The sequence below is a fragment of the Gadus chalcogrammus genome, chromosome 13 (genome assembly GCF_026213295.1).
Source record: "Gadus chalcogrammus isolate NIFS_2021 chromosome 13, NIFS_Gcha_1.0, whole genome shotgun sequence".
Lineage (NCBI taxonomy): Eukaryota > Metazoa > Chordata > Actinopteri > Gadiformes > Gadidae > Gadus > Gadus chalcogrammus.
This window is the reverse complement of record NC_079424.1, coordinates 6,197,319-6,212,455: the sequence shown is the minus strand read 5'-3', so window position 1 is coordinate 6,212,455 and position 15,137 is coordinate 6,197,319. Positions and strand designations below refer to the sequence as shown.

Below are 15,137 nucleotides of genomic sequence, written 5' to 3'. Positions count from 1 at the left end.
AAAAATACAACATTGTGTTTTACGTTTCATTTTTTTAAGATATTGATATGCATGCATTGCTAATCGAGAGAAAAAGAAGAAAATACGTCTCCTCATTCATCTCAAATATGCCATACGAATCGGATTATATCTATATGGCAGATTAGACCTATAATCGGTATGGTATAGTTAGACGTATCTAATCTGATAATATTTATGGCAGAGTAGAACTATCTAATTGAATTATATTGATGGTATAGCAGCCCTATCTAATATTTTGAGCGAACATATAACATGTATAATTTACGTATAGGTAAAGGTGGTGTCGTGTTAGGGGCGTGTCTGGCGGAGTTCCTATGAGGAATGCGCGTGCGCCCTGGCTGACCGCGCAGTTCCTCTCGCTCTGGGTATTTGAAATCGGCGTGCGGAGCCCGGCTGCAGTGAGAGCATCACAACCACATCTCAATCCCACGCTGACTCACAGTCAAGCAAGTCACGGTAGGGGATCATATCGATTTATTTATGATTAAATAAAGTCACGAATCTGGACTAAAGCAATTAAAGAACAATTTAACACCGCTTTTATGAACCTAAATGTGTTTCATGGAGTACAACCAAGTAAACTAGCAAGCTACGCTAACATTAGCATCCGGCTTGTGACAAAATCAGGCCATTCATTGATTATTTTCATTCACTACAAGTTTAAGGACATCAACCACAGTCTTAAATGATGTGTTTGAACTGGATAGAGCAAAATTATATTAGTTGGACAACAAAATAAGTATAAGTTATATAACTTATAACTTGAAGCAGCTAACTGGAACCAGTCAGTGCACAAGGGTGCTAACATGCTTTGCGGAGGTCTAGCCAAAAGGTGCACACTTTAGTTTCCGCCTTGACACAGATATCAAGATGTAGAACATGTATGAGCAATACTTTTATGGTGCTGTCATCGGCATCATGGTAATCAATCAGTGGGTTATCAATAGTGGGTCATTTAGGCCTAGCTGGCCCACCGTTGATGACCAACAGATTACAACGATTTATTACTACGTTCAGCGTCCAGGGCGGTCTCGGTACCGCACACACATACTGATCATAATATCCTCTTTTCTCTCTCGCAATGTAGACATCATGGATTTAAATGATGCAAACCTTCAATCACTCATGGAGTTCCTCAGGAAAACTCTTGATCCTGATCCATTAGTAAGACGACCAGGTGAGAGACCCTTCAAACATAATCGTACATGTTGATTGTTAATCACTAAGGCCTCTTTAAATTTAGGATATGGTCCGAAGTTAACTGTTTTCGTCCCCTTGTGATTTTGTGCCACAGCTGAAAAGTTCCTCGAGTCCGTTGAAGGAAATCAGAATTACCCTGTATTGCTTCTTACTTTGCTGGAGAAATCCCAAGACAATGTAATCCGTGTATGTGCTGCGGTTACGTTCAAGAATTACATCAAGAGGAACTGGCGCATAGTGAGTGGAAATCAACAGATCTACTTGACAATGTTTTGTCGTTGACTTAGTCTAAAAATGTAATAAAGAAAGTAAGAGTTTTTAAGTATTTCATCCTCACTCCTCAGGTTGAAGATGAACAAAACAAAATCTCTGATCCGGACCGGACGACAGTCAAAGCCAACATAGTGAACTTGATGCTGAGGAGCCCGGAACAAATTCAGAAACAGGTCTGTTTATTGTTATATTTTACCTTTCAATTTTAAGAGTTATGCCTTGTACACTTTAATAAGTTTAAAGGTCCCATGACATGCCACCAGGTGTGGGTGTGATTAGCCGTTACAAGACGTTTTGAAAATCTGTCTCAGGACATTACAAGTGGGCGTGTCCACATAGATGTGTGATGGACAGATGAGCAACGTTTGCTACATTCCACTGGGTAGGCTGGTAGTCGTAGACTGATCTATCCAGCACACATCTTGGTGGAAACGCCCACTTGTGATGTCATAAGAGACAGATTTTCAAAATGTCTTGTAACAGCTAATCACACTCACACCTGGTGGCATGTCATGGGACCGTTAACCTTGGCCATACTCTTAATTGTTTTATTCTTTACTGCAGCTGAGCGACGCCATCAGCATTATTGGAAGAGAAGACTTTCCCCAGAAGTGGCCTGACCTTTTAACAGAGATGGTGACCCGCTTCCAAAGTGGTGATTTCCATATCATTAACGGAGTCCTCCGAACCGCACATTCCCTCTTCAAGAGGTAAGATATAATAAGTCGTTTTGTACATTGACATCAAGAGCTTTTAGCAGACACTTTTATCAAAAGCATCGTTAATTATGTAAATTTGTCAGAAAAAAGGGAAACGATATATCACTATCAGATCAACAGTAATGCCTTGTATTTAACGCAAACCTTTTTGTCTTTTTAGGTATCGTCATGAGTTTAAGTCCAATGAGCTTTGGCTGGAAATAAAACTGGTCCTTGACACATTTGCTGCACCTCTGACGGAGCTCTTCAAGGTTTGTGTACGCTTGTGGTTGTAATAACATGATGAGATCCATATAAACTATTTGTGTCTGTTGATTCTTTCCCTGCGTGTATTCCCCTGATGCTCACCGTTTTGTGTCCGCCACGTTTCAGGCCACCATTGAGTTGTGTCAGACTCACGCCAAAGACATCAACGCCCTGAAGGTCCTCTTCTCCTCTCTCACACTGATCTCCAAGCTCTTCTACAGTCTCAACTTCCAGGTGGGTTTCGTTCTTATTTTGACGTTCTTGTTGTTGCTCTAAAGGTAAAATATGTAAGCGTTTTTTTCTGTCATTAGGCAATTATTTTGTTCTGCAAGCTTGATCAATAAAAATAACCGTCCTTCGTACAGGATCTACCAGAGTTCTTTGAAGACAACATGGAGACCTGGATGTCCAATTTCCACAATCTGTTGACTTTGGATAACAAGCTATTACAGACCGACGTAAGTTCTTCTTTTTTGTGTGTGATGTTTTTTTATTATTATTTTAAACAAGGAACACAACTCAAGTTTGTTTCTCTATCTTGACGACCGTACAGGACGAGGAAGAGGCGGGTCTCCTTGAGATGTTGAAGTCTCAGATCTGCGACAACGCCGCTCTGTACGCTCAGAAGTACGACGAGGAGTTCCAGCCGTTCCTGCCCCGCTTCGTCACCGCGATCTGGAACCTCCTGGTGTCCACCGGCCAAGAGGTCAAGTATGACCTGGTGAGGCTTCCGGTTGCTTCTTCAGGGATGTCCTGGGTATAAACAGTTTTTGTGACTCTTCGATGGCTAATCCCCCTTTGTGTGTCGCACAGCTCGTGAGCAATGCCATCCAGTTTTTGGCCTCCGTTTGTGAAAGGCCGCACTACAAGAACCTCTTTGAGGACCAGAACACCCTCACAAGCATTTGTGAGAAGGTCATCGTGCCCAACATGGAGTTTAGAAGTGAGTCAGTCTAGCTGGGGTTTCTTTTTAACTCGATGAAGCTATTTCAAACCAGTTCCCCTTTGTTCTATAGTTGGGCTTGGTCTTGTATATCTACTGCGCTCCTTTTGTGGTTCTGACCGTCTGAACTCTCGCCATTCCTAGGTGCTGATGAGGAGGCCTTCGAAGACAACTCAGAGGAGTACATCCGTAGGGACCTCGAAGGATCCGGTAAACAGTCACTTCCTCTTACTTTGTTTATTCTTGGTTACTTCTGTATACATGGTTCAAAATACACCCGTCCTCGTGGGCTCACCCCCCTGCCGTCCTTCTGCAGACATCGACACTCGCCGCAGAGCTGCTTGTGACCTGGTGCGGGGTCTGTGTAAATTCTTCGAGGCTCCAGTCACAGCGATCTTTTCGGGCTACGTGAACTCAATGTTGGCAGAGTACGCCAAAAACCCTGGCTTGAACTGGAAGCATAAAGACGCTGCTATTTACCTCGTCACGTCGCTAGCGTCTAAAGCTCAGACGCAGAAGGTACGCTCGCCCTTTGGTCCACTGTGCTGCTGATTTCAGAAACCCGTGTCTCTTCTATTCTGTTAATGCAGATGGCTTTAAAAATTGATGTTTTGTTTCAGCATGGAATTACACAAGCCAACGAGCTGGTGAATCTTACAGAATTCTTTGTCAACCACATCATCACAGACCTAAAATCACCAAATAGTAAGAGTACACTCAAAAGTCTACTGGAGCAATCAGCAGCCAATTCACACAAAGGGAGGAAGAACTTTTTACGAGCATGGTAACCACCACATTGTTCTTTTTCCGATTCTAGTAAATGAGTTCCCGGTGCTGAAAGCAGACGCGATCAAATACGTCATGATCTTCAGAAGCCAGGTATGATCCCCCTACATCCACAATGATTCACCCTGCGTTCAACCCTGCACGTGGAGTGACTGGTGTGTCGTCGTGTTCACGTCATCCCAGCTCCCCAAGGAGCAGCTCCTGCAGGCGGTTCCCCTGCTCATGGCTCACCTGGAGGCCGAGAGCGCGGTGGAGCACACGTACGCTGCCCACGCCCTGGAGAGGTTGTTCACCATGAGGGGCCCCAACAACACCACACTGTAAGCACCAACGCCTCATTTGGAACCGAAATAGCGCTATTGAGGTCGAGTCTTGACAACGTTTCAGCCCAGTGTCTCCATTCGCGACATTTTAATGGAGGTCTCTTTATTACAAAGGTCTCTCGTGAAGGTATTTAGGTAGAGGTTATGTTGTAGTTAAACTAGGGCTGCTCAATTATGGAAAAAATCATAATCATGTTTATTTTGGTCAACATCGAAATCATGATTATTTTTGAGTTTGAAAACATGATGTATTTATTCAGCATGTCTCCCAAAAATTTTTTTAACTGAGAACTTTGAAATTTCGCCTCAAAGAAATACTCAAAATGGTCAAAAAGAAAACCTTCAAGTCTAAAATAATGTACTGATATGTATCCAGCTTTAAAAAAAAAAGATTGATTGCGTTGCTTGTGTTCGTTTAATGCTAAAATCGAAATCGAGATCAAAATCTGATTAAAAGCCAATATCGAATATCGAAATCAGTTAAACCAACTAAGTTAAACCCACTTCCCTGATCGTCAGAATGGCCAGACCTCTGCAATGGTTTTTTTTTTTTGTGTATATATATAAATGGGATGGCTCTAAGATCTCTTGGCTGAAGCTCCCTCCTTGTCTTGCAGCATCACACCAGGAGAAATGGCTCCATTCACATCACAGCTGCTCAACAATCTGTTCAAGGCCCTCTCTGTGCCCGGCTCTGCAGAGAATGAATACATCATGAAAGGTAGTACAGGGACGGGCTAAACCCAACGGATGAATCCTATCCAATACCCCCGTCTGTTGTGTGTTTAACTCGTACTTTTCCCTTTGGTTTATTTTCAAAGCCATCATGCGCAGCTTCTCCCTCCTGCAAGACGCCATCGTCCCCTATATCCCTACCCTGATCGATCAGCTCACACAAAAGCTCCTCTTAGTCAGCAAGGTAATCCACACCGATGCTTCCAACAGTTTAGTTTTGTTTAGTTTATTGGTTGAGTCGACGGGGATGTACAGAACAGGTAATATACTAGAGTTGGCCGAATAGCTAATTTGCATCTGTGGTCCCTGGACAGGGAGTTCAAAGGATAATAAAACCCATACTAAACATCACAGAGCATCAACAACATTACAGAGTAAAGTCATACAGAATACATTAAACAGTTGGTGCTCTTTATAAAATAATCATTGATTGCATGATTGTCTAAGTTTTGGTTTTGGTTTTCCTCCTGCCCTCAGAACCCCAGCAAGCCCCACTTCAACCACTACCTGTTTGAGTCCCTGTGCCTCTCCATCCGGATCACCTGCAAGGCCAACCCCAGCACCGTGGGCAGCTTTGAGGAGGCCCTTTTCCCCGTGTTCACGGAGATCCTACAGAACGATGTCCAGGGTGGGTCATCTGCACTAGCATCTCTTTGTTTAGTTTCTGTCCCGCGTTAAGCGTCATTGGCCGTGACGCTTTTGATAGACAAGGGGGTTAACTGAAGTTGAAGTTACCAATGACTCATTGGTAACTTCAACTTCAGTTAACCCCCTTGTCTATCAAAAATGTCAGATATGTGATGAATAACAGAATGTTAGGAACCCAACACAAGATACCCTTTGTCTGGTGTAAAGCAGGTCTTGTTTTGATGGCCAGGGCTCCACCTCTAACAAGACTATTGAGAAGTGTCTGCGTTAATGTCGCATGAATTGTCTCTTCGGTCCCCTCTCGCGCAGAGTTTGTCCCGTACGTGTTCCAGGTGATGTCCCTCCTCCTGGAGATCCACTCGGACTCCATCCCCTCCTCCTACATGGCGCTGTTCCCCCACCTGCTGCAGCCCGCGCTGTGGGAGAGAGCCGGGAACATCCCCCCTCTGGTTCGCCTGCTCCAGGCCTACCTCGAGAAGGGCGCTCCCACCATCGCCAGCTCTGCTGCCGATAAAATAGTAGGTCGAGCTCGTAACGGGTGTTCAACTCGTGTCTTGGTTGGTTCACATTTAATGATCGGGTATTCTTAACTTTGACTGATTTTGATTTGATTGATTTGGTGTTTGGGTCATAACATGGTAACACTCCCTGTCCCTTTAAGCCCGGACTGCTCGGAGTCTTCCAGAAGCTTATTGCCTCCAAGGCCAACGACCACCAGGGCTTCTACCTCCTCAACAGCATCATCGAGCACATGCCCCCGTGAGTCGTCCCGAGAAAACCCAATCAGTGGATTGTGAGAGGGTGAATGCCTGGAAGGCTTCGCTTGATGTAAACAATTGTGATGAGATCCTAACTTTCTTTTTATGTCTGCCTTTGTTTTTGTCAGAGAATCCATCATGCAATACAGGAAACAGATCTTTATTCTGCTCTTCCAAAGGCTACAGAGTTCCAAAACGACCAAGTTCATCAAAAGTAAGACTGTAGTTGTGTTCATGCTCAATTCAATGACTAGAAGGGTCACTCACATCTAACATTTCTTTAAGTTGTTTTTTTTGTATAAACCCAACAAAAGTTATGCAAAGCTATGGCTATTATTTTCGATCAATTGACTTGAGAGATCAGGAAAGCAGTACTTTCCAAAACTCCTGTTTACATCGATTTTTGTAAAATAGCAGAGCATACCATAAACCTTTACATATATACATGTTCTAATTTTTTTAGAAACAATAGTCTACTTTGCTGTCAGCAATACCGTGTACATGGTTGTAATCTGTGATGGAGTGCTGCTTGACTGTTCCTGTATTCTCTTGTCCAGGTTTCTTGGTGTTTATCAACCTCTTCGGTGTCAAATACGGAGCTATCGCCCTGCAGGAGATCTTTGACAGCATCCAGCCAAAGTGAGTACAGACGGACCGATGCTGAAAAGTATAAACCTAATGTGGACGTCGTAAAGAACGACTTTATGTTGGTGTGTGAGGTTGACCCTGTTGCTGTGTGTTGTGTCTCAGGATGTTTGGCATGGTCCTGGAGAAGATCATCATTCCTGACGTACAGAAGGTGTCTGGCCCGGTTGAGAAGAAGATCTGCGCCGTGGGCATCACAAAAATCCTCACGGAGTGTCCCGCCATGATGGACACGGAATACACCAAGCTCTGGTTAGAAACGGACCCAACAAAACACTGCCCGGCACACTGCAAAGTCACGTAGTCAAGGCTACACCATCACAAACCGCATTTAGCCGACTTCTGCCGGGAAATGGATAGAGATAGATGGATACTTTATTGATCCCCAGGGGATATTCAAAGTCACAGTAGCTTGAAGACGTCACACACAGCATATACATCCAACATAAACAAGATGATAGAATATAATATCGTCATGGATAATATTGACAATGGAAGATATGCTAAGCTGCTCTTGGAGACATGGAGCCAGCGTGGTCCGTGGGTCACTGGTAGGGCTGAACGTTTTGGGGAAATAATCAAATTGCGATTATTTCGACCAATATTGCGATTGCGGTTTTTCTTTTTAAAGTTCCTTTATGTTCTGTATTATTCACTAAACAAGCAATACATCATTCTATAGTATGACCAACGCAACATTGGAAGCAGTCAACCTATAAACTGCTTTCCTTTAGGCCAGGCCTATGTGTAGAGATGAATTGATGCATGATTACTATCTTTACTTAATTATTGAATCATAAAAGAAAAATAAATACGAATTTTACTTATTTTACTGTTACTGATCTCAAGTCAGTAAATTTTTATTTATTTTTTTATTTAATTGCAGACTTTGGGTTTGACTTTGATTAATCGTTCAGCCCTAGTCACCGGTGTGTCTGCGGTTCTTTCCCCGCCAGGACCCCTCTGCTCCAGGCCCTCATCGGGTTCTTCGAGCTGCCGGAGGACGACAGCACGCCCGACGACGAGCACTTCATCGACATCGAGGACACCCCCGGCTACCAGACGGCCTTCTCCCAGCTGGCCTTCGCCGGCAAGAAGGAGCATGACCCCATCGGAGACTCCATGGGCAACCCCAAGATCCTGCTGGCCCAGTCCCTCCACAAGCTGTCCACCGCCTGCCCCGGACGGGTATGGGTTCACAGGGTTCCCCACAGCACGTTACCGCTTGGGCCAGCCGCCTAAGCTACACACCTAACGCCTTAACTACAACTTCGCCAAAAAATAAAAATATAGATTTTATTTTATAGCAGATATTATAAAATAATCTAAACTTCATTCACTCTGTGTATAAATCGGGTAACACTCTGACTGCCTGCATGAAAATAAGCATTTTCATGCATGAAAATAAGCATTTTCATGCAGGCAGACAGTAGAAGCCCCCCCCCCCCCCCGGTCTGAAGGCAAACCACCTTAACTAACAAATTCTCTGCGGGAAACCCCGGTTTCAGACCCGATAGGATGGAGTTCACGACCCTGTTAAACGGTGGGGCGGCTGATGGCAGGTTTGAGTGATGACCTCTCGCTCCTCTCTCCCAGGTCCCCTCCATGCTGAGCAGCAGCCTGAACGCAGACGCCCTTCAGTTCCTGCAGGGATACCTGCTGGCAGCGTCGGTGCAGCTGGTTTAGAACCACAGCGTGTTGTCTAGCCCAGAACACACTGCGCACAGAGCAGACGGCTCCAAGGCTCGTTTCAACCAAAGGCCCCATGGACTACACTGGTGGAGCTTGACATGGGATGGATTTATTGGGATGTGGCTTGTTCTGCTTGGAGGTCAATGTTCCCTGTTGACTTTTTTTTTTAAAGAGCTTTTAAAAAAACGGAGTGCAAAAAAGAAACGGGAAATTAAATTTGACTTGTTGAGTTTGATTTTCTGGTTTGGTTGGGGTTGCGCGTGCTGTGGAAATTGCAGGGCAGAGTTAATTCATGGTATTTTTAGTATCATGTTTTGATATATCAAGTGTGTTCAAGATCATCTGAAATGAGTTCATTCAGTATTCTTAAACAACCATTTGAAGAGGTTTGGTGTCCTATTAGATTTCATTGGATTGCTTTACACTTCTTTGGAAGACTCAAATCTCCATAAATATAATTTCTCACCTCTTTTCTGCATGTCCCTTGTAGATTTGTGTGTTTGTCTTTCATTTTGGCACTGTCTGTTATTGTGATTAAAAAGAAGCACTTGTATAGAGCCTGGCCTTTCGACTCTTTTGTATTTAATACATACAGCTTATTTTTTACTGAACATCCCAGCACGTTAAACATTTGGTCTCTATACCAAAGGAAATTAACTTGTTCCCGATATGTTTATTGTATCCGTTTATAATAAAGGTATTCAGTGGGATGAGTACATTAAATCATTAAAAACATCCAGTTTTTTTTCAGAAATATTCATACATTTCTCATGTAAACACACTTGACGTTCACTTTCTATTTAGATTCTTGTATACGGAGACTTTGGTTTGTATAGCGTTCCAGTAGCTGGAGCGACTTCAACAGAAAGTCACTAGGAGGTTTTGACTTGGTCTTTGGCTGCTTTTATTTCCATGTTCTTGATGAAGGGCATCATGCATCTGTCCCCTCCCATGAAGCGGTACGTGGCAACATTGGCTTCCCAAGGCAACAGCCTAGAGACGGGGAAGAGAAGACTTGAGCATGACTGAGTTTACCTGCTTGGGACTATACACGCTTGTAATTATTGGCATAGCATAATCCTAATAATTTTTAGGGCCTTTAGCAGACGCTTTTATCCAACGTGACTTGCAATATGTACATTTGTCAGAAGAAGGTGACAAATATCGCGGCACGTACAGTAAGGATGTTCATAGAACCAAGTGCGGGTGCTGCTTGCACACTGCCCCAACAAACGACCCCACAGTGTCAGAATGCCATGCGAGTGGCTGGTTGTAAGCTGTTGTTGAATCCAGTTGTGGCAGTTTACAGTTTGTAACTGCACGTTTCGGCTTACGTTCTCTGGCGGATTGGGGGAGTGAGAAAGCCACTGCGGTCGTACTTACGCTCGTGTCAGCAATGGAATGTACATAAGGCGAGGAATGCATATCATCTGCTGCTCGGCCAGGATGGCGTTCATGGACTGCTTCACGGTGTAGAGGGGGTCCAGTGGAGGGATCAGACCCCGCAGCTCTTTCCTGTGAGGAGGCAGAATCTGGTTTTAAGTTGTTTCTGAGACATGTCACTGTAGTCAACTTTAAAGGTGACACATAATACCACCAGCTGTGGGTGAATAGCCGTTACAAGCCATTCTGAAAACCTGCCTCTTCTGACGTCACAAGTGGGCGTGTCCACCTGGATGTGTGCTGGATAGATCAGTCTACCAGCCTACCCAGTGGACTGGAGCAAACGTTGCTTATCTATCCCATCATACATCTAGGTGGACACGGCCACTTGTGATGTCAGAAGAGGCCGAATTTCAAAACGCCCCGTAACGGCTAATCACACTCACACCTGGTGGTGGCATGACATGGGTCCTTTAAAAAAATTGTGTACCTGATCTCGCAGCCCTCGAACATGCCTGTGTCTACAATGTACGGGCAGACCAGGGTGGTTTTGATGCCATTCAGGTTTTCTGCATGGAGATCGTGGGCCAGGGACTCGGTGAACCCCACAGCACCAAATTTGCTGGCACAGTAGTCCTGAGAGAAAAAAAGCATACGAAGATGAATTTGTATTCCTATTTTGGGATGTTGTTTATTACTTTGGCCCCGTCCTCATATTATCCAGTTCTGTGGATAAGTATGTGGATATCATACCACATTGTCTTACCTCTACACACGCAGTGCTGAACAGGCCAAGGGCACTGGCGATGGTAACAATGTGGCCATGGTTCTGGGCTTTCATCTGAGGCAGGAAGGCCTTCGTCATCTGTTATAAGGGGAAATAACCATGACTTTAAGGAATTACCTCCGCACGTCTCACATCCAGGGACGCGGGAAGTGGGGGTGCTTAGGGTGTTTTTTTTCATGACGACCAATAAAAAACAACAGTGTTACCCCTTATGTTTTTTTTCATGACGACCAATAAAAAACGACAGTGTTACCCCTTATGTTTTTTTTCATGATGACCAATAAAAAACGACAGTGTTACCCCTTGTGTTTTTTTCATGACGACCAAAGAAAAACAACAGTGTCACCCCCTATGTTTTATTTGATAAATATCGACAGTGTTTTCCCCTTATATTTATTTCATGACGGCCGATAAAAAACGACAGAGTTACCCCTCATGTTTTTTCCATGTTGACCAATAAAAAACGATTGTGTTACCCCTGTCAACTTTTTTGCAGGGATCCGAACATTAGCTGTTCAGAGTGATAACCTCCGAACTTAACAATGCACCATCAAGACACCGGTTAAAGTCAACACAAAGGTTATCCTTGACTTTATAATTCGCATGAAATAGAGATAAGAATCTTCCAACAGAGGTCATCAACCGGACTTGAACCCCGGTCTCCAGGGGGTTAGCCAGAGTTCACCCCACTGCACCACTGAGGCGATGATAATACACAATAATCAATCATCAATAAAGAGGATATACATGACATTAAAATGTATGTGTGTATTTCTATTATTTCCCTTATTTTTTTTTCATGACGACCAATAAAAAACAACAGTGTTACCCCTTATGTTTTTTTCATGACGACCAATAAAAAACAACAGTGTTACCCCTTATGTTTTCTTTCATGACGACCAATAAAAAACAGCAGTCTTACCCCTTATGTTTTTTTTCATGACGACCAATAAAAAACAACAGTGTTACCCCTTATGTTTTTTTTCATGACGACCAATAAAAAACGACAGTGTTACCCCTTATGTTTTTTTTCATGATGACCAATAAAAAACGACAGTGTTACCCCTTGTGTTTTTTTCATGACGACCAAAGAAAAACAACAGTGTCACCCCCTATGCTTTATTTGATAAATATCGACAGTGTTTTCCCCTTATATTTATTTCATGACGGCCGATAAAAAACGACAGAGTTACCGCTCATGTTTTTTTCATGTTGACCAATAAAAAACGTTTTTTGCAGGGATCCGAACATGTATGTGTGTATTTCTATTATTTCCCTTATGTTTTTTTTCACGACGACAAATAATAAACAACAGTGTTACCCCTTATGTTTTTTTTCATGACGACCAAAAAAAACAACAGTGTTACCCCCTTTATGTTTTTTTTCATGACGACCAATAAAACACAACAGTGTTACCCCTTACGTTTTTTTCATCACGACCAATAAAAAACAACAGTGTTACCCCTTATGGTTTTTTTCATGACAACCAATAAAAAACAACAGTGTTACCCCTTATGTTTTTTTTCATGACAACCAATAAAAAACAACAGTGTTACCCCTTACGTTTTTTTTCATGACGACCAATAAAAAACAACAGTGTTACCCCTTGTGGTTTTTTTCATGACGACCAAAGATAAACAACAGTGTTACCCCCTATGTTTTATAACATGATTTTTCATTAAATTATTGACAGCCACCCATTTTTTATGATATTTATCATATTATCGGTACTATGCTGATTTTACATAGGTGTTCAACATCTGTTGTAGTGAACATTCTAAAACTGGTGTAAAATGTTGCTGCCATATTAATAGATACGTTGAATATTATCGTTATGATTCTGGAATCCTGCACGTAAACTGGTTGGCAAAAAAAGAGCAAAGACGGACGGTTCACTTGACGGAGAAACCGTCACTTTCCTCATATCAGACACCTCGTAACTCTGGATGAAAATGAAGGCTTTCTTTTATTGTCACTTTCCTTTTAAACCTTTAGAAATAAACTCCTGAATCCTTGTTATAACGCTGTGTATAATCCCGGACCGCAACAGCATGTGTGTGAAATTCAGCACAGTATCAGCCGAGTTGACTCTAATTTCCACATACTTGCTGACGTTTGTGAATAACAGTGGCTAGTTGGCAGAACTCTTTTTACACACCAGTAGAGTGTTTATCAGAGCGGAGCCCTGAATGTGACGTCACCCGTCATCTCGTCTCTGTAAACAATGGACGCAGCATTTATTATGACGTCATTATATAGACTCTCTCTCAGCACCCCCCCCCACTCGGACTGACTTCCCGCGTCCCTGCTCACATCCCTCACTGTCTCAATCTTATGTGCGTCTCTCTCTCACTCACCTCTCTCACTGTGTGTGTCTCCGTCTCTGTCCCAGTCTCTGTCTCTCTCTCCCTCAAATGAGTGCACAAACTCTCGGTTGCTTAACTCACAATTCTCAATTTCTTATGTTTCACCATCACGTGTTCCTAGCCACACCCTCACGCACACGATCAAGGTATCAGCAGCACACTTTGCTTTATATAGAAGTGCATATAAAATCCGAGGTCGTCCTCTTACCCAAAAGAGAGCGTGACAGTTCACCAGCAGAGTCCTCTCCAACAGCTCATCGGGGCACTCGAGCAGCCGCCGTCCCGCCACGACCCCGGCGTTGTTCACCAATATCGTGACATTGCCAACATCGAGCCTCACCTTCTCCGCGGCCTCATAAATGTCCTGACGGCGGGAAAGATCAACAGTGTGCGTGTACACTTTGACCCCCTTTTCCCGCGCGAGTTCGGCCGTCTGCTCGTTTGCGGCCTGGTTGCAGTCCCAGAGCACGAGGTTGGCGCCCTCTTTGGCAAACTCCAGAGCGAACAGTCGACCCAGCGCGCCCCCGGCACCCGTGATGAGGCACAGCTCCCCGTCGATGCACTTCAACCTCGGCCGGAGAAAGGTCTGCAGTACGGCACTCAGGATGGAGTAGGACAATTCAATCAGCATCCATAGTAGGTCCAGTAAAAAAAACATCATGTGAGTACAAGCTCTCGTGCAACACAAAAGCATCAATGGCAGAGTGCCAAGCCTGGGCCATCATCAGCTGCTTTTATCAGCGCGACTCTGGATTGGATAGCTGTTTTATGTAACATGTGTTTGCGGGATTAGATGGACGGTGACCCACCAATGGAAAGTCGTATTGGGCAGATTACTAGAGGGTTGAACTCGTGCGTATTAATTGTTCATAACAGTCACTAGGCTACACTGAAAAGGCTTAGGACATCACGTCACGCAAAATATTATTACTGTATCAGTCACTTCATAATGATAGTATATTATTGCCGAACATCAGTATGTTTTAATATTCGTACAAAATGAGTGTATGGAATTAAACATGTATGAAGAAAAAAATATAGAGGATATTAATCATTAATTCTTTCCGTCGATTTTCTTGTTATTACATTTTCAATGATGATTTGAAGATAGCCTACTTTATTTTTATTTTTATATAATGATGAAAGGACCAAGTAAGTCTGAATAACTAATAACTTAACGGCTAATAGGCTTACAGCATCACTATGGAATTGCAATCCCTTCACTCGCCACACATAACGTGACTAGAAAGGTTTTCCTGATATGACATGAAGAGGCTTAGCCTACCTTTAAGGTCAGGCACGAGTCCACAAAGCCAGGATATTTTGAATATTTAGCTCCCTGTGGAGTGTGTATATGTAAACTGGTGCAGTCAGAAATAGGCCTAGATGTCTTAAATCTTCACCTTTGTAACACATCGATAGCAGTCTTGAAATTGGCCTCGTCATGCCTTTCTGCTTCTTATTCCGACCTGAACGGGACTGACGTTGCCGCAGGACGGCTATTGCTTATGATAATGATAACACTGTTCCTTTTTTGTTATGTGATTTGAGGTTAGGGTTAGAAAAAAAACAATCGAACAAACCAATGAACCAGAATTTTGATACAGCAGTT

The 15,137-nt window shown here is 43.4% G+C and overlaps 2 protein-coding genes across 2 annotated transcripts; one reads left to right on the top strand and one right to left on the bottom strand.

Moving 5' to 3' along the window:
* Positions 1 to 355: 355 nt before the first annotated feature.
* Positions 356 to 9,708, top strand: cse1l (CSE1 chromosome segregation 1-like (yeast)). The gene is made up of 25 exons (XM_056606348.1): positions 356 to 477; positions 1,109 to 1,198; positions 1,316 to 1,458; positions 1,566 to 1,667; positions 2,059 to 2,204; positions 2,374 to 2,464; positions 2,586 to 2,693; positions 2,825 to 2,917; positions 3,013 to 3,180; positions 3,273 to 3,402; positions 3,547 to 3,612; positions 3,719 to 3,921; positions 4,023 to 4,107; positions 4,220 to 4,281; positions 4,372 to 4,508; positions 5,129 to 5,232; positions 5,333 to 5,430; positions 5,724 to 5,874; positions 6,204 to 6,412; positions 6,556 to 6,653; positions 6,781 to 6,866; positions 7,210 to 7,291; positions 7,403 to 7,549; positions 8,254 to 8,485; positions 8,894 to 9,708. Exons 2-25 carry the CDS (start codon positions 1,114 to 1,116, stop codon positions 8,981 to 8,983), a joined length of 2,916 nt encoding a protein of 971 aa, XP_056462323.1. The 5' UTR covers positions 356 to 477; positions 1,109 to 1,113; the 3' UTR covers positions 8,984 to 9,708.
* Positions 9,539 to 14,186, bottom strand: LOC130402209 (retinol dehydrogenase 10-B-like). The gene is made up of 5 exons (XM_056606349.1): positions 13,734 to 14,186; positions 11,139 to 11,237; positions 10,863 to 11,008; positions 10,373 to 10,504; positions 9,539 to 9,982 (listed from the first exon to the last, which is right to left on the bottom strand). The coding sequence occupies exons 1-5, from the start codon at positions 14,184 to 14,186 to the stop codon at positions 9,862 to 9,864; spliced, it is 951 nt and encodes a 316-aa protein (XP_056462324.1). The 3' UTR covers positions 9,539 to 9,861.
* Positions 14,187 to 15,137: the final 951 nt, after the last annotated feature.